The 19,587-nt window shown below is 37.3% G+C and overlaps 1 protein-coding gene across 5 annotated transcripts in view; it reads left to right on the top strand.

Annotated features, from left to right (window-relative positions):
* NAV3 (neuron navigator 3) overlaps positions 1-19,587 on the top strand; it is an 888,057-nt gene that overhangs the window by 672,781 nt on the left and 195,689 nt on the right. For all 5 annotated transcript variants that reach the window (XM_065934132.1, XM_065934129.1, XM_065934130.1 and 2 more), the window contains 3 exons: positions 2,827-2,895; positions 6,002-6,141; positions 17,053-18,079. In XM_065934132.1, coding sequence (XP_065790204.1) covers positions 2,827-2,895; positions 6,002-6,141; positions 17,053-18,079 — 1,236 coding nt within the window. The remainder of the gene's footprint in view (positions 1-2,826; positions 2,896-6,001; positions 6,142-17,052; positions 18,080-19,587) is intronic.

Below are 19,587 nucleotides of genomic sequence, written 5' to 3' on the forward strand. Positions count from 1 at the left end.
ACTTTGTTACTAACCAATTTGTAAATCTGAAACTAGGGAAATGGTATTACAAGCATTGTGGGAAAAAATATGTTTCTGCTGCACAGGGAGCCAGAGTCAGGTTAAAAAATAATCAAGAAAAATGAAGGGAACTAGAGTCGCTGTGGGAAATGTTGAGGCTTGCGTTAGCATGGGAAACATTAAAATTGAAGGAGAACATAGACACAAATAAGTTTGTGTCTATATTCGACCTCTATAGAGGTCGAATCAGCATGGCAGGATATTGATTGTACATCTGCAATAATTAAGAGGAAGAAAAAAGGGAAGAGTTGACTCCTGAGGTTTCAAGTTCAGAGGGTTAAATAAAATGGTGATCTTGTGAACAGAAATCATGAAAGATAGGATCTGATTAGAACTTGGGAGTTAAAAAAGAAAATGATGAGTTTGGTGTGGTAGTTGATTTTGAAGGTCATGGAAATGGGTTTATTTTACCTGAAATCTTATGTAAGACTCAAATGAAAGAATGCATACAAGTGCTTGAGGAAAGATAGCATATGAAAAAGCATGTCTTTAAGAGATGGATAATGGAAGAAATGAAGGAAAGAGAAAATGATCAAGAATGATGGTGGGCAGATCAATTGAGTTTATCTAGTAGGAGAGTCTATGAAAGAGAGTCAGAAAGGCAGAAGGAACAATATGGTCAAATTCAAAGATATTAGAATATGTTAAGAACTGAATCAGACTCTTGTGTTCTTCAAATAACAGTTTCACAATTGCACGGAGAGAATAGAGCAGAAACCAAGTTTTAAAGAATGGAAGTAGGGTGGCTTAGTACAAAAATATAGGCAACTTGTAGAGTATTCTCTGATGTGCATGTGCTCAGTCATGTCCAATTCTTTGTGGCCCAATGGATTATAACCCACCAGCTCCTCTATCCTTGGGATTTCCCAGGCAAAAATATGGGATTGGGTTGCCATTTCTTCCTCCATGGGATCTTCCTGACCTATGGACCAAACCTGCGTCTCCCGTGTTTCCTTCTTTGGCAGGTGGATTTGTTACTTTTAAGCCACCTAAGAAACCCTATATTCTCTGATAATTAGAAAACACGCATGGGCAATAAAATCAAATTGATTTTGGCCAAGTCAATTAACTTCTCTAGATTTTGCTGTTGGTTTCCACTTCCATAGTAGAAATTATGATACTTTATAAATCATGGAGGAAGGTATCAATGAGGTGACCTCAGCTCCCTTAGGGAATGTGCATTTTTTTAATGGGCATCTCTCCTGCTAATATTTGTCTTCAATTTGGAAGGTACGGGATAGAAGACATCATGGTAAACTTTTAGGTAGTTCTCTTTTTCTCAGCTGACACATCCACAGAAGATTCTTTTTTCACTGCAGGTACTTTAACATTTAACTTTTGAGTGAATGTCCCATCCCACTGGAACATTTTGTTTTTGTGTTTAAGCTGTCCTCTGATGTTGTGGTAGTCGAGGTGTAGTTTGGCCATTGTGGCCTGTTGTCTTTGTGGCTGGTGCCATTGGAATACAGAATGCACTCTCTGCAAATAAGAATATATCATGTATCCTCTTGAAAACAAGTGCCCTGAAAAGCTATCTCAATATGAAGATGTATTTATTCCTCTCTAGCCAGGCAATTCTAAGGACCTGCATGCTCCCACCACCGCCTGCCTCTGTGGAGTCAGAGTTTACTTAGGAAACGTGTCACCATTTTAAGGACACCATTAATCACCATTTTGATTAAATGCCCTCTGCTTGGCAGCAAAGCAATTGGCTGAAGAGCAGGGCTCCACACAACCCTTCTACCCTGATTCCAACACCCCCCTGTTGTTCCTGTCTCCTTGGAGGCCTTGAACACTGTGCGTGTGCAACTGGCTTCATGTAGAGGCATCACAGTTCACCAACACGGTGATCCTCTACTCACACATCAACCCGTGACCATCACAGCGCAGGTGGAAATGTTTGGGTCCACTGGCTCTTACTATGTCCTCAGAACTCTAGTTTCAGAGCCATTAGGTAATTCAGAGTCAGTTCAAACTGAAGCACAGATGTTGATTTTGTTTATAAAGTATCACTGCTCTTCAAAACTCAGTTTCCATGATGCTCTTTGGTGTATTTTTGACCAAAGATTGTGATTTTAAAAATCATTAAGAATTGTAATTTAAGAATTCACAGAAATTGTCCTCAACAGTTGTTCAGTCTGTTTTTGAAGAGTTTGACTCCATTTTAATCTCAATTTTTGCATGGCTTTTTCTCCGGAAAGGTATCTTTTATTAATCACTTCCTTTAAATGCTGTATCCGGGGCTGTAGATCAGCAATAACTTATTAAAAACCAGATATTTTAACTTTTGGTATTCAAAATAGTATTTAGGTTAAAATTTTCTAATTAGAGTTCATGAAATAATGACTCGCATTTCATACTTTTTGTCATTTGAATCTTTTTTTGAGAAAGAGATATTGCTATGGTATAAGTCAAATTTTAGCTTTCCCGAAGTTTTCACTGTCATTTACAAAGGTTGAATTCTTTATAAGATGGAATACTACTACTTAAGAAGGCACTAATATTGTCACACAGCCATTATTTTACAGTCATTGACAACACTTACTAAGGGGGTACACAGCACTAATTATTTCATAGTATGTTCATAATCAAAGATCATGGTGTATATGTTACATTATCATAATTTTCTAATTAATTTATTCTTTATGCACGTTTATACATGTTCCAATTGCATTTCATTAACTCATAGTTTTCTTGTAAGTTTGTACTTTCTTTCCATGTTCAAGGAATCTCTTTAATTCAATTTCTCTGTTTCTCCTCATACAGTCTGGCAGCCAGATATGCAACTCAGTCTAATCACAGTGGAATTGCAACCAGTCAAAAAAAGCCTACTAGGTCAGTTAATATCTCTAATTTATTGCTTATTAGTGATAATAAAGTAAATGCCCAGTGATATTTTGTCCTATCATTCTAAATTTTTTTCCAAAAATGACATACTTCTGGATGCAAAGGTTAGAGTACTGAATTTTTCCAAGTAGATGTCCACATGACTTCTTGAGGATGAGCTTGTTGTGTTAAATTATGAACTGGATCTTGAGTTCCTCTAATTTAGTTTTGTTATACATAGTGCTATGACTGGGCTAAAATCTAGGTTCTAGGCTTAGAGAAAATCAAGGAAAAAATTACTTTGAAGACCCTCTTCTTTCTAGGTCACAAATTCTGGAAGTAAAACAAGATTATGATTGCTTTTTGAAATGGCCTTGCATTGATAATTGCACATTGTGAAGCAGCACTGAGACACATTGGAAGAGTTTGGGGGGGGGGGTGCAGTTAGCACCAGGTCAGCCTGGGTCATTCTTTTATCTTTAGCACTTTAAATTTTTTCTTCTTTATGAAATATGTATTTTAAAGTCAGTGTAGTATAATAAATGACAGTGCATTATATACTGTTTGGAAAATCAATAGTATATAAAATGTGTGACAGTTGATCTTTTTTTAATGTTAATGATGGCACAGCTAAGTGAGGCCACGGCAAATGTGTTTTGCCCCCTGAGTATGATGTAGTTATTTGTGCCACCTCACTCACTGGGAGAGTGTCTCACTGGTGATTAACCAGTCACTACTCAATAATGAGTCATATTATGCAGTGTTTGACCACAAGGACCGCTGATGGTGCCTTGACATGAAATATTTTCCCCTTGCCTTGGTTTTCTAACTTATGCTCATTTCCATAGTAATTAAAGAGATTCTGAATAGACAAATTGAGAGGGTATTTAATGAAAAATCAGAAGAAATGAGATAAATTAGGATATGAAAAGAACAGAGACCTACCATGTTCAGTAAGCATTTTTTATTACTACTTCTAAGATTTATGAATGTAAAATGTATTTTAAGTACTTTTTCAATTTAATAGAACATCTCTCTTTTTTTTTTTTTTTGGCTTCATTCTCATTTCTCTTTTTATTACTTTGATGAATGATCTGGAGCTCTGGCTGACTGTCAAATTAGGGTAATGAGAAGAGCAAATGGATTTTTTAATTTGTTTTAATTTGTTCTTCTGAGAACTAAAGATCACTTGGCTCCATGGGTCACAGTCAAGATTAAAATGCAATTTAATTGCTTTCTAGAAACACATCAAGTTTCATTGCAATCAGGGCAAATTTTGTAACAAAATCTGTTTATAAATGTGAGTTTGGACTGAACTTTCTAAGTCTGTGGCTGAGTCTACAGGACTAGTTCTCATTTTTATTGTGATTGGCACATTCAGCCAAATTAATTAATTGAGTTCTTTCTACATAGTGCAATCCCTGGTCTCCAAAATTCCTGGTGTCTGTGGTTATTGTGCTAGACTTACACATCCTGCAGATCCATTTGAGCAGAAGTTAAATGCTGGAGTCATTTGGAAAAGATTCTAATCTTATGTATGACACAACCTCTAATTAGCAAAATAGCTGAAGAAACTATTAACAGCCGTATGTATTTAAACTCCAAAATACAGTCAACATTTTGAAGCTATTAACTATTCCAAGATATCAACATTTCTGTTTTCAGGCTGGTGTGTGTGTTTTCCTGATGTACATTCCTTTTTGCTATACCTGTTACTATTTTAAAACATTTATAGTATACATTTAAGAGTTTGATTTCCTAATGATCTGTGGAGATAGTATGTCAGGTAGTGTAATAAGGTGAGTTAAATTTTGAATGTGGTAGCACATGATTGTGAAATTATAATATATTGGGTACCAGTATAACAGATATAAACATTCTTTTACTTTAAACCTTTTCTAAAGGATAGCAGTTAAAAAAATGAATTGCTACCTTTATAAGTTCTAGATTATTTTTCTTATTTTTCTCTTAAAATAGAGTTTTTAGAGCAGTACACAGTGACATTCTCATGGTGGCAGCAAAAACTAGCAAAGACGCTGGTAGTGCTCAGCGTCATGTTTCAAAACGTGTCTAGAATACCAAAGCCCATTCTTAATTTCTAGTTTTATGTGGATTGTTTATTATAAATATGCAATATACACTAAATAAAATATTGTAATTGCATATTTTAGGCACCATCCTTGAAATAACTGAATACTTGAAATTTTAATATGGGAACTGTTCAAACAGTTAAATAAATGATCCAAACTGACTTTTAATTATAGTTCAAGTAAAACAAGTTAAGTACGTTAACTCCTGTCAAGCTTTCCCTAATTTTAAGATAGTCTACATTATTTCCTCATGTCTTGTCCTTCACATAAGAAGAGCTGAAGCAACTATCACTATGCGTGCATTTTGAATTGTCATTCTACTACCAGATTTTTTTTTTTTATGAGACTTGCATCTTTTTTGTCACATGACCTGTGTGATTATTAGCCACACTTGTGGGGTAACCAGGTGAAGTCCAGGTCTTTACTTTTGGCAAGCGAGTGAAAGTTTTTATGTGAGACAGGTGGGTCCAATATGAACAAACTCATGACCCTGGTTTCCACACCATGTTTTAGAGTAATTAACTAGCTCAGATATTCAGTAAGTGTTTGTGCAGTTTATTATGTAACTTTATTCTTCTTGTTATTAACATACAAGTTCATTTAAAATACAGCCACCTAAGATAAAAACAAATGTCCCATACATTGAAAAATCTTAACAATAATTGCAGGCAGCTGCTTAATATCCTGAGACCATATTATTTTTCTTGCTTTTCATATAATTGTTACAGCCCCTTTAAGCAAAGTTGTATTCATCATGCATGTGATAAGCATGAGTTTTTAGTTAGAATTACTTTATTTCTAATTGTCCTGCATTTTTAATATACTTTGGAGGCAGATTACATCATATGAAACAAGACTTTTCTGGTGATTCTCAAATGTTGTATTTAGCAATTTGTCACTTAAACCAACAATTTTTGCTGAACTCCATAAATTATGATTTTCCCATTAACCCTTCCCTACTCAGAACCTCCTCTTCTCTTTTTGTAATGTACAATAATGATGTAATTTTTCTTGTACTATTTCAGGCTTCCAGGTCCCTCCAGGGTGCCAGCTGCAGGCAACAGCAGCAAGGTCCAGGGAGCCTCCAATTTAAATAGGAGAAGTCAGAGCTTTAACAGCATTGATAAAAACAAGCCTCCAAATTATGCAAATGGAAATGAAAAAGGTAAGTGTTCTCCCCTTACATCATAGAGGCACAAGTGTAACCTATGAGCCTCGTAAATTACATGCTAAATCTGGCGTGTAAGCGGTGTTACAGCATTTGGAGTGGAAATGTTAACAGTGGAATTTCTTATGTTTTCTAAGTGCATCCTCTTGTATTCCAGCTTTCTTCAGGACCTTTCTTATCTGGAGAATATTTTAAGGAAATGTAGTCATTTATATTAAAGCAGTTAGTGATATCCCCATGTTTAAAATCTGTTTCTCAAAGATTTCCTCCTGGATGCATGTAAATACCATTTTCTTTTGTCTTCTCATGTTTTGTGAACGTTTATTCTGAAGTCATAAACCTGTATAAAATGTCTTTGAATCCTTAGTTTTAGTTAACTAAATTAATTAAGTGCCCTAAGTGTTTGAGGAAATTGAGTTTGAAGCAATCAGAATTTAAGACATAATTATGAGGGATATTTAGTCTTTGGAAGCAGCAGGACAGATGAATATTATGACCTTAATTTTTCCTTTAAGAGACAAATTATTCAGGTTTGTTTTACTTTCTTGAAAGGGTATGTAATAGAAATATCCAACCACATACTAATCAGGAAGAAAGGACACAGAAGTGTGTTAAAGGCAGATTATATATTAACTATATGATACACAGTTCTCTGTAGTGTGCTCAGCGTGTGTTTAAAGAGGCCCTGGCTTGATGCATATCCCTGTGGAGCATGCATCCAAGTGGGAAGATGTGCAATTTACATCTAAACCATAAGAAAACCAAGAACCTCTGCTGTTGGGAGCAGTGTGACCCTGGAGGGACTAGGCATGTTGCAAGATTTTGAGGCAGTGCTTTCTAATCAATAAAACTTCTCTTTGTAGTATTTAACTCTCCATGCAACAGGAAATTCAATAGTGACAAATATGCTTAGTGGTAGAACAGCTAGCAAGTTTAGTTTGACTAATTCAACCAGGTCAAAAGTTTTTTGACTCTGATTAGAACATTTCTGGTTGTTTCATGTGGATGATCTGATGAGACTTCTTTTACTCAGAATTGACAGGGGTGATCTATGAATTATACACTTTATTGAAAATTTCTTACCCATTAAAACACAACCGGGCAGGCTCTAAACCCCTATAAACAAAGCAGTGTAATATCCCTAGTTCTTGAGTTAAATGGAAAAAGAAGAAAATAGTATGTATTTGGAAGTTAGGATTTTGTCTTTAAACAATAAGATCTTTGATTTGAGAACCTAAGAAGTATTGCTGAAGAATTATACTTCTCCTGGACAATAATTTCTTATCACAAAAATATCTCCCCCTCATTTTGTGACTTTTCTAAAAAGTGTCAAAGGTCTTTATGTGCTGTGAAATTCTAAGGGAAAGTAAACAGGCTTACACCATATATGCTGAGTGGAATGCTCAGGCGTCCAATTTAGCTACAGGATACTACAGTTACATAGTTTTGTAAGAAATGACTAGTAACATTGGCAAAGAAACCTAGAAATGCTTTAGATGACCTAACACTTTGATATAACAATGTATTTTTTCTGTCATTTAAAAGTGAAATACTTTCTAAATTTCTGGTATCTAAAAGTAAAAATCCAAAGATAGCCAAATACTCCTATTTTTCCATAGCCATTCAGCCTCTCTAAAAAGTAGCAGTATTTACAATAACCACAAGGTGGAGACAGATGACATACATTATGTGGTTTTTGACCATAAGCAGATTTCCTTAGGTCGTCTCAAGAGCAAAAGTTTTCCTGGTGAATTATATCCATTACTTTTAATTCCAACAAAGTAAAATTCCAAAACCTTTAAAGTGGATGATATCACACTCACAAATATTTATAATATATTAAATGTAGACATTAACTGGTCAATAATAAAGCTTAAATTGCATTATATAATACAGGGCTTTCCTCATAGCTCAGTTGGTAAAGAATCCACCTGCAATGCAGGAGACTCTGGTTCGACTCCTGGGTTGGAAAGATCCACTGGAGAAGGGATAGGCTATCCACTCCAGTATTCTTGGACTTCCCTAGTGGCTCAGCTGGTAAAGAATCCACCTGCAATGTGGGAGATCTGGGTTTGATCCCTGGGTTGGGAAGATCTCCTGGAGAAGGGAAAGGATACCCACTCCAGTATTCTGGCCTGGAGAATTTGTTTTATACATTATGTGGCATTTTCTATTAACATGGAGATGCAACTTCATGTCAGTACTTCCAATCTCATTTTTAAGTTAATCATTGTATCATGCTATTTTCTATTGCCAAATGTGCATGTGTGCTATCGTTTCGTTGTGCTCAACTCTGTGCAACCCTATGGACTGTAGCCCACCAGGAGTTTCTCCAGGCAAGAGATGGGATACTCCAGGCAAGAATGCTGGAGTGGGTTGCCATGCCTTTGTCCGGGGAATCTTGCTAATCCAGGGATTGAACCTGTGCCTCTTAGGTCTGCTGCATTAGCAGGCAGGTTCTTTACCACTAGTGCTACCTGGGAAGCCATATTGCCAAAATATTATCTTAAACTATAGAGCAAACAAAGCAAATATAAACATCACATATGAAACAGTTCATAATTTATCCTTTAAGACTGTTCCTGTGGTACATCTTTTTGGATAAGAATGTATTAAACTTTTTTGACATGGGGATGTTTTGTGGTAGGATAACATCTAAAAATATTCTATCAGATAATAAGTTGATCTTTGTGACCAACTAGTTTGCATACATATCCTGGGCATGTCCAAGTAAGGTGAAAGTTAAACAAGATTTTCAAAGATTACAGCAGTACAATGACAGAATTCAGAAAGTACTGACTTGAGTATTCTAATTGCCATTTCTTTTTAGTTATTAGAAAGTTTAATATTTATGTTTAATAAATATTTTGCTAGAAAAAATAATCACACTATTTGTAATGTGCTCCCTGAATGCTTCTAAATGAAAAATGTACTTTCTACTTTCCTTACGTCTTAAATGATGAGTTATTTGAATCAATTGGGGAATCTCTAGAATTTGTAATAGATAATAAAGACTTATTCACAATTAAAACAATTTCACTTCTTATTTAAAAACAAAATTTTGAAAGCACAGTAGCTTCTCACACGTTTGAGATGGTAAAAATAGCTTATTTGGAATTTTGTGACTTATCTAATAAAGGGAAATCAGTAGAGAATCACAAACCGCACTTCAAATGATACATCTAATATCATCTTAATAATAATACAAACCAAAAATAATGTGCTCCTTTCACCAAATGGATTAAAATATCAGTGAATATGGCTATAGATTAATTATCACTTGCAGAGAAGGCTAAATAGAAATGTTAAAATAGAAAACAATGCCATCCACCATTCTGTGAAATGGAATGTAGTAGGGACAAATTTCACAGAACAAACAGTGAAGTGAAGACAGCATTGTTTGTAGAGAAGCATTTCTTTGGGGAGTCCAAGTTTCTTCCCTTGATGACATGCCATTCAGAAACTGACAGTGATTAACATATTCTGACACTAGCATTAGCAGTTTGTTTGTGGACCCTATAAAGTTACTTTAGACAAATATATGCTTTAAAGAAAAATCAAATACCTATTCAGTGAAAATCAGGGATCCTATGGGAAAAAAATGCCATGGTTCATTTGGACATAACATTTTTTATGACTGAAGTAATTTATCTTAATAATTCTTGTTTTATAAAATTGACATGATAAATATGAAAACAGCTTAACAGTTTAGTGTTATCATGAATGTAAATATTCCTGGCTCTATTTGGAATTCACTTTCTGAACTATGATCTGTGAACACGTATTACTTGGCAGAGTTTCTTAGCAGAGAGATGTTTTCCTGTGTTGCTAAGTAACATGCCACAGCAGCACAGGGCATGCTCCTGTCTCTCTTGTTTCTCCCATGTGATTCTCACATGGTACCTGCACACCTCCAAAAGAGATTTGTTTTCTGTTTTTCTAGATTCTAATGAAGTAGCTTCTGGTGTGGAGGTGTTTTCTTTCACTTACATTCAATATAGATTTAGTAGACTTGACATAGAGAATTTAGCAAAATTTATTTTTTTAAAACTATAGGTTTAATGTAAATGTTGCATTACTCATTTTTTTTTAAAAACACAGTTATCTAGTTCTTAAGTATTTTTAAAAATTACTCTGAAATTACTATAAGACAAAAAACGAACTCTTATTTTCTTTCCGATACAATGCAAATATTACTTGTTATGTTCCATTACTGGTGATTTCTTTATGTATTCTGCCAGGACTTTTTGCTTTATTTCCTTAATGATTATTTAAACCTATAATGACAAGATAACTTCAGGTTAGTCTTGGGGATTTTTATAGATCAAGTGATATGATTAAATAGACAATTAAATATGTTGTTTTCTATGTATACATGCTCACATATTGAGGTGTACACATATTATACATGCTTATACATAAATTTGGTATGTTTCAAGAATCTGACTGAACTGAAGCCTCCCTAAATCTTGCAGTAGCCCACAAAGCCGCACTCTAACCTTACATATGCTACAATATATACACGTGCAGAATGGACAGTGCCTCTTCAATCCCTGTAACAGCGTTCCATGTTTCTGTTGAGTCATCATAAAACTGATGATTGAGGCATTTTGAAAACTATCATTTATGGGAGACAGTGTGGTCAGGTAAACCAGGGCCAGTTGATAACAAGCCATATTTAAATCTGAATGCTCCTTTTTTAACTATGAAAATGTTCAAAGTATTTTGGTATATTATTATAAAATGAGAATCTAATTATTTACCAAAGGAATTACCATGACTACATGGATCAGTCATTTCCTCCCTTCCATAATGATCTGTGATGCTGAATATTTAGTAGGGACCATACATGTCACTGACCACAATGCCTGTTAGACGAATACTTGAAAAAGAGAGGTGCTGTTGTTATTTTTGGTGGTGTCTTTCTTTGTCATTGGACTTCCAAGGTGACTCAGTGATAAATAACCCACCTGCCAATGCAGGATATGTGGGTTTGATCCCTGGGTTGGGAAGATCAGGAGGAAGATATGGCAACCCACTTCAGTATTCTTGCCTGAAAATTCCCATGGACAGAGGAGCCTGGCGAGGCTACAGTCCATGGGGTCGCAAAGAGTCCTACACGACTGAGTGACTGAGTACACATGCCCTTTGTCATTACTTTGTAAATTGAAGGCTGGTTTGTTTCCATCTGAACAGCACACTACTCAGTGAGGAAGAAGAGATAAATAGCTGAGGGTGTTCCCTGGTCCTTTCCTCAGGCTAGTAGCACTGTTGGCAGCGTGTCTCTAAGCTCTGAAGCTAACCTGCCAAATTTCCCCAGAGAATCGTCTTTATCTAAACTTCCCATATGCCTGTTGTGACTGCCACATTTACCTCCGTGTAGTAATTTTAGAACAGATTGGCATTTTTCCCAGGTCATCAAAGTTATCTTTTTGCCATATGAAATAACTAAAAATTAACTCCGTGAATTTAGCTGTTTTCTGAGCAAGAATTAAAATCTTCTTTAACATCAACTCAGAAGGATGGTGTCAGTAGGACGTCCCAGGAGATAGTATATGGTTAGCTGAATAGTATCTTCTATGATATCCTCCGCATGTATATTCTCCTCTATTTGTTCAGGAAGAAGGAACCCACACTTCAGGGAGTTATCCAATTGTCTTCACTGTTGTGACAAACGTGACTTTCTGGAGAACCGTACTGGCAGAATTTCTGGGTGGGCCACGGACATATGGAAAGAAGAGAGTATCCAAACCTTCCAAATTTTGGAGTCACATAGCCTCATTTCCAATTTTGAGTCTCTTTTCTAAATTTTACTATATGTATGACTTGGAGCAAGTTGCTTTCTCTGAGCTTCAGTTTTCTCATATGTAATAGTAGAAATCATAATTATATTGTAGGTTATTATGAATTTAAACAAGGCATATCATTAGAGCTCTCGGGGTGATACCATATATCAAAGTAGCTAGGAAAAGTAAGCCGTTAGTAAATAATTGGTTATTGTTTGTAATGGAATTGATGGTGGTGGAGAAGGGGGAGGAAAAGAACAGGAGTGCAAGCACCTTTCTCTGGAGATCAGAGACAAGAAACCTTTATAGGCAGAGAGGGGCCCCTGCAAACACAGGCTGCAAGTTTGTTGCAGCAGTGCCTTTAGATGTGTGCTGGACATAGCTGTGCTTTCCCCCGTGCCCAGCTAACCACTCAGGGAAGCGGAGTTAACAGCTCTCAGCAATGGAGCTGTGAGGCCAGGCTGCTTACTACCGAAGATGTAAATGGCGCAGAGAACAGAATGCGTGGCGGCCCCTACTCTGTCAGAGCTGAAAGGCTGCCATTTCAGTGGCTGTTGTTCTGTGGCCTTTCTTGTGAGGAGTCCAGAGACACTCATTATTCTAATGTTCCCTGGATGCACAGTGACCTCTGAATCGTGCTCTTCATGAAACCTGAAGCACCGCATTGCGACTGTGTCGCGATGGGGGCAGATTGAGAGCTGAGCTCAGAGAAGTGTCTTCTCTGTGTGCACTCGTCTGAGGACCGTTGTGCAGCTGTCGTATGACTGAGACTGTGCGCTGGATACAGATGTCATAATTTGGAGTCCCTCCTGCCTCTTTTTCGAGTATCGTGATGTTGAATTTCCCCTCTACTCGAACGGTGATAGCAGTCTGTCTGGCCACCAGCAGCACGCTTAAAGAGCATCCTGACTGGTCCTTTTTGACCCTCTCCTCTCATCTTCACCAAAGCTCCCAGGCAGGCAGCAGAGGAACCCCCTGACTTCTTAACCTGGTTGCAGAAACAGAAGATACACACTAAGTATGTGGCTAAAATGATGAAATAAAAGACATTAGGAAAACCTGATAGGCTTCTTTTGTTTTTAGTGATCCCTCACCACAAATTGCCAACATCTGGGGAAAGATTGAACTGGCCAAGGTTCCAGAAGTTCAGAGTAAAGAATATTAATGCTGCATAGGTGTGGAAACATTAATGAATTTAGCTAATTTGGATAATATCATAAGAAATAATTCTTTAAAGCCAGTAATTTCAGCAGTTACCATGATTTCCCAATCTTTTCATACTCTATTATTCAAAACATGGACTGTGACCAGCAGCATTGGCATCACGTGGCAGCTGGTTAGAAAGGCAGGATCTCAGGGCCTCCTGCAGATCTGCTGAAGAACAAGTGATGGGCATTCAGGAGGGTCCCCAGTAGCTGAAGCACACGCTGAGGTCTGAGACCCTTACATCCCACACTTAGAATGTCACACTCTGCACGGCAACGACAGAGCCTGGGCTCTAGGATCACACGTACTAAGTCGCTTCTGTGGTGTCCGACTCTTTGCGACCCCATGGACTGTAGCCTGCCAGGCTCCTCTGTCCATCAGATTCTCCAGGCAAGAACACTGGAGTGGGTTGCCATTCTCTTCTCCTGGGGGGTGGAGGGGAGGTCTTGCTAACATAGGGATCAAACCCGTGTCTCTCATATCTCCTCCATTGGCAGGTGGGTTCTTTACCATGACCACTACCTGGGAACTAGAATCACACATGTGGTGTTAATTCTAGCCACACAACAATTCCTAACTAGTTGTGTACCACTGAATGAATTGTTTAGACCCTCAAACCCTTGGCTTTCACGAGTGAGTATTATAAATAGAAGCCCTTCCCCCCAAAAAAAGATAGGCAAAGTAATTATAAAATTGTAAAAAAAAAAAAGAAAAGCCAGAAAAACAGATAGGAACCCTTCTCATCTCATCATGTTGTAAATGCTAATGTGAGAAAATATAAAGAACCTTCAATAAAATGTTAGTAGCTAGTAGGCATTATTATGTTTGTGAGGCCATTGTGTTCCTATAAGCAATAATACAGCAGACTATGCTTTCATTTTGGGGTTCCTTGTTTCTCTCCAACTCTGAATCCCAATATGCATATGTACATATTATTTAAAAGTAAATAAGTAGAATAAATTTTCACATAGTTTCCTGGAAAACTCCTATATTCCTCCTGCCATGAATGTCTATGTATCCCCCTTAGCTCATTGGTCTTGATCTTATTTGATATTGTACAGCACTTTGTGCACTTCTGATCTCTTCCATTTTCTTTCCCACCTCCTACTTAGCATTTAGTATATGCCATTCATCTTTTGTGAGTCCAGTTTCTTTCCTCTGACCAGATTGTGCCTTGGGGAGCCTAAAGACTTTGCACAAAATAGCTACTCAGTAAGCTTTAACAGATGTTGTGCCTAGATTCATGTCCTAGAGATCATAGGAACTAAATAGCACTGATTAATATTTCTGTAGGTAATCAAAATAGAGCCATAGATGTTGACAAAAATCACTGAAATAGTAAGTTCATTCTGCGAAATACACAGGCATATACACAAGTCACTGAACTTGAGAAGATTCATCTTGCTTGAGGGTGTTCTTAGTCTCCAGTTCAACCCAGGTAATCAAGAAATAAAGTTCATTTGGCAATTCTATTCAAGGCATTAGTTTGACATTGACTATCTTCTGTGTTTCCAGAGTCCAGGAATAGTATTATTCCTTATCATTTCAGAAACTGTAAAATTGTATTTAGCACTATATACATTTGAAAATATTATGACATAGTCGTTGAGAGAATTAACTTAGAACCCCAAGCTAAATTCAGTTCTCAAACTTGTCACTTATAAATTTTGTAATGTTGGCCAAGTTATTTAATATCATTGGGCTTCAGTTTCTTCACATGCAAAATAAGGGTAATAATGAAAATTTCATGCAGTTGTTGGAAAGATTGAATTAATGAATGTCAGATACTTAGTGTCCTATACATAGAAGGTGCTGTGTACATAGTATAGAACTATGCATAATATAGACCATAATATATGGTCTTTGCTTTCATGGACCAGATATATATAGATGTAGTAGAAGAAACAGACAATTACAGTGAAGTTATAATGGCTATAATAAGAGAAATAATAAAGAAAACACCTGCCAAAGCAGGAGACAAGAGGTGCATGTTCAACACCTGGGTTGGGAAGATCCCCTGGTGTAGGAATGGCAACCCACTCCATTCTTGCCTGGAAAATTCCATGGATGAAGGAGCCTGGATGGCTACAGTCCGTGGGGTCGCAAATAGTTGGATACGATTGAGTGAGCACACAGAATTGTCACCTAACCCAGACGTGATGCTAGCGAGAGCAGAGGTGAGGGTGGAAATGATGTTTTTGTCTTGTTTTTACAGAGGAAGTGAGGTGAAAGTGAGACCTGACCAATAAGTAGGAACTGTTCTGAAGAAATGTTTGATAGGCATTTCTAACTGTAGGTAATCAATGTACTCTATCTGCTCCTGAGAGTGATTCAGATTACAATGAAATGTTAACAGATTCTGAAAGGAATCTGTAAGTGAGGTAAATCTGGAATAACCTATACTTAAAACAGATACAAGTAAAGGATTGAGATCCATTCACAGAGACTGGAGGTATTTGAGACATTGGGCATTTGAATCTCGTTTGGATTTGTCTGGAATTAGTCACATACTTCTACTGTTTATAAGAATATCTTACTGTTTGTGTATGAACCAAATGGAGCCTTACAGATATTCTAGAAATGGACACAATTACAGACTTTAAATACTGTAAAAAATAAATGTATTATCCTATGCTTTCAAATTTAAATATACCATGTAAACATACTGAGTTATCAGTGAACTACTACATTTTAGTGAAGCATATATAAATCCAGAATTACACCAATTTTTATTAGTTAAAATGAGGAATTGTAGGAAACATAGAATTACAAGTCAGTGTTGGTGTATCAACTTAATATAAAATAGTTGTCTATTTGTTATTGTTGTTTTAGTCACTAAATCATATCCGACTCCTGCGACCCCATGGACTATAGCCTGACAGGCTCCTGTGTCCATGGGATTTTTCAGGCAAAGATACTGGAGTGGGTTACCAATTTCTTCTCCAGGGGATCTTCCCAACCCAGGGATCAAACCTATGGCTCCTGCCACATCTATATTGCAGATGGCTTCTTTACTGCTGAGCTACCAGTGAAGCCCACATTTGTCTATACAGTTGTTTATATTAATATAAACATCACAAAGCTACTATATTATTTTAGGCACATTTATTAAAAAAGAAAACCTAACTCATACAAAAATTCAATAAACAATTTAACCTCTTTTCATGTCTCTAACTTCTTTATTAACTTTTTATGTAAATTTTTCTTCTGAAAAATAGCTAAGACAAGTATTCTATACCAATTGACTTAATTACATGTTTTTTATCATGCATTTTGATACCCTTGAAGAAAACATTTAAAAGTGAAGGCATTGTAGTTTTATATTTATTAATATTTAATTGGTTTAATGGACTCCAATTCTGGAATAATATTAAAAGATTCTTTAGTAAACAATTTCCTTTGGACATTTCATGAAAACGACTTTGCATTAATTTGACAACATCTAGTATGTTAACAGCATCATTGTTGTCTCTTTTACATAAATAGCTAATTTAATTGTTTATCACTCCATTTGTCAGAAAAAGAGGATGGAAGAGGGAGGTATTTATGGTAGATGAAACTTCAGGCAAATGACATGACAGAATTATATGGTTCTCAAATGTTATATAGTTCTCAAATTGATGCTGAGGTCTCTTGACTCCAAACTCATTTTTTTCTTCTGTATGATATTATAAACTCTTTTTTTTAATTTAGTTTTTTAAGACTTTTAATCAAGCATTCATCAGTGTTATAATAGTCATATAAAAATTCATATCATAATGAGATTGCTGAGGGGAAAGTAAGTTAACACTAGTGCATTGTAAGTACTTATATGACAATAAGCCTTATTTTCTTATAGCCCTCAAAAAAGTAGCTTGATATAAATGATCAAAAACTAATCAGCCTTTTAAAAATGTTTGTTCTTAACCATGTCCAGATTCCTCCAAAGGACCTCAGCCATCTTCAGGGGTAAATGGTAACATCCAGCCTCCCGGAACGGCGGGGCAGCCCCCGGCCTCAGCCATCCCTTCTCCGAGCACCAGCAAGCCTTGGCGCAGCAAGTCCATGAATGCCAAGCACAGCGCCACCTCCACCATGCTCACCGTGAAGCAGGCTAGCCCAGCCGCCTCTCCCACACCGTCTGCAGACAGACTGAAGCCCCCTGCCTCAGAAGGGGTCAAAACAGCTCCCTCAGGACAGAAATCCATGCTTGAGAAATTCAAGCTGGTCAATGCCCGGACCGCTTTACGCCCCCCGCAGTCTGCCAGTTCAGGACCCAGTGAGGGCATGAAGGAAGACGATGCCTTTTCTGAATCTGGTGAAATGGAAGGTTTGAACAGTGGTCTCAACAGCGGTGGCTCAACAAACAGCAGCCCCAAAGTGTCACCGAAATTAGCCCCTCCCAAAGCTGGAAGCAAAAATCTCAGCAATAAAAAGTCTTTGCTACAGCCAAAGGAAAAAGAGGAAAAGAACAGGGACAAAAGTAAAGTTTGTACTGAAAAGCTGGTCAAGGACGAGAAAGATCAGATGATGGAGACGGCTCCAAAAAAGACCTCTAAAATTGCAAGCTTAATCCCAAAGGGTAGCAAGACCACAGCAGCCAAGAAGGAAAGCTTAATCCCCTCTTCCAGTGGAATTCCAAAGCCGGGCTCAAAGGTGCCAACAGCAAAGCAGACTGTTTCACCTGGCAACTCAGCAAGCAAAGAGTCTGAAAAGTTCAGGACTACCAAGGCAAGCCCTTCCCAGTCCTTCCCTAAGCCCGTAACCACTGAGAAAGCAAGCACATCGAGTTGCCCCGCTCCCTTGGAAGGAAGGGAAAGCAGCCACGCTTCTCTGGCAGGTTCCTCAGTTGGTTTAGTGGTGCAAGGCAGTGGGCAGAGCATGGGAAATGGTGCTGTCCACCTCCCTCAGCAGCAGCAACACAGCCACCCAAACACCGCCACTGTGGCTCCGTTCATCTATAGGTAAGGTGGCCTCTCTTCTCCACAGCTTTAAACAACAACAGGACGCGTACCCAGAGTGTCATGAGGAAGGTTGCAGAGTCCTGTTTCACACAGTCATTGTGGAACAATGGTTCACTCTGAAGTTAGAGGCCCAGAATGAAAAATCTTAAGAGAAAAGCTCCCGTATCCAGTCTGCTAGTCCTCTTGTCCTCCCCGTCTCCCGCTTTTATTCCCCTCTCTACTCAGGAACTGGAGGCCTTTGAAAGTGAACCTACTCATTGTCCAAGGCAAAAGAGAACCCAGGTGCCATGATTTTTCTCTTGGGCCTCTTACTATTAGTCATTCAAAATAATTTTATTAGTCATTTAAAATAATTTTTGTTTTTATGGAGTTTAGAGCTATTTCACCCATGGGAGAAAGTAGACCCTAATGGTTAAGGGTGCAGGTTCTAGAATCAGGCATATGTGATACCCAGGTCTGCCACTTACCAGCTATGTATGCCTTTGGGCAATAAATTTAACATCCTTAATCTCATTATTTTCAAGTGTCAAAGAGGAATAGTATCTAACTTGCTGAGTTGGGAAGAATAACAGGCATAATGCATATAAGATGTTTATTATATATTCCGGCACCTTGTACATGTTTGTTTTATGTTGTTTATAAAGGCATTGTTTTCCCAACATAAAATGTATATTAAAACCACAGTTAGGCCTGTGTTTCTAGGCACAAATAATGACCTATGTAATTATTATATTTATACTTTATTAACTTTTTATTTTATTTATATTTTAGTTTTCATGTATTAAAATATATAGCACATGCTATATTTTCAAATATATATCCTACTATATAGCTCTAAAAAGGATACATTGTGCCTATTGTTTTGTGGTACGTTTTAATCAGTCAGAAATGTCCGTACTGTTGTGTCACCATTTTCATTCCCTGTCTTTTCAGTAAAGAGGTTACTGGAGAGGAATAATGCCTATAATTTTGGCAGTTGTATAGTTTATCTACAGGAAAAATAGGATGAAGCATTTACTACAAATAGGAAATGCTCAAGATTATATTGTTTCAAATTTTATTAAATGTATTGAATATATGAGTTTTTAAGAAAAGAAAATAATTATAATGTTTTGTTTTCCCTCCCTGAAAAACCTAAATGCTTTCAGTGATTTCCCCCCACCTCCTCCCCCGCCCCCCCCTGCCCTCCGCTTTATATACCCATTCAAACAAATGTTTAGTTACCGAATTTCAGATCTTAGGTTACCTTATTTAAGTCTGCTCTTCTGACTAATAGCAATGATCCATTTAAAACTGTTGTATTCAAATCGCATGGTGTCCAAACTCACTCTCCTCGCTGCAAGGCAGGGCAGTACATCCAGAGACGGGTTGCTGGGTCAAGGAATAATCACCTTAATCAGAAAGCTAGCAGACCAAGAAGATGGCAGACTAGTGTCTCAAAACCCACCTTCCCTCAGTCTGAATCCAGACTGTCTTTATACAAGGCAGGGGGCGGGGCCCCCTGCAGC

The sequence above is a fragment of the Muntiacus reevesi genome, chromosome 4 (assembly GCF_963930625.1).
Source record: "Muntiacus reevesi chromosome 4, mMunRee1.1, whole genome shotgun sequence".
NCBI classification, from domain to species: Eukaryota; Metazoa; Chordata; class Mammalia; order Artiodactyla; family Cervidae; genus Muntiacus; species Muntiacus reevesi.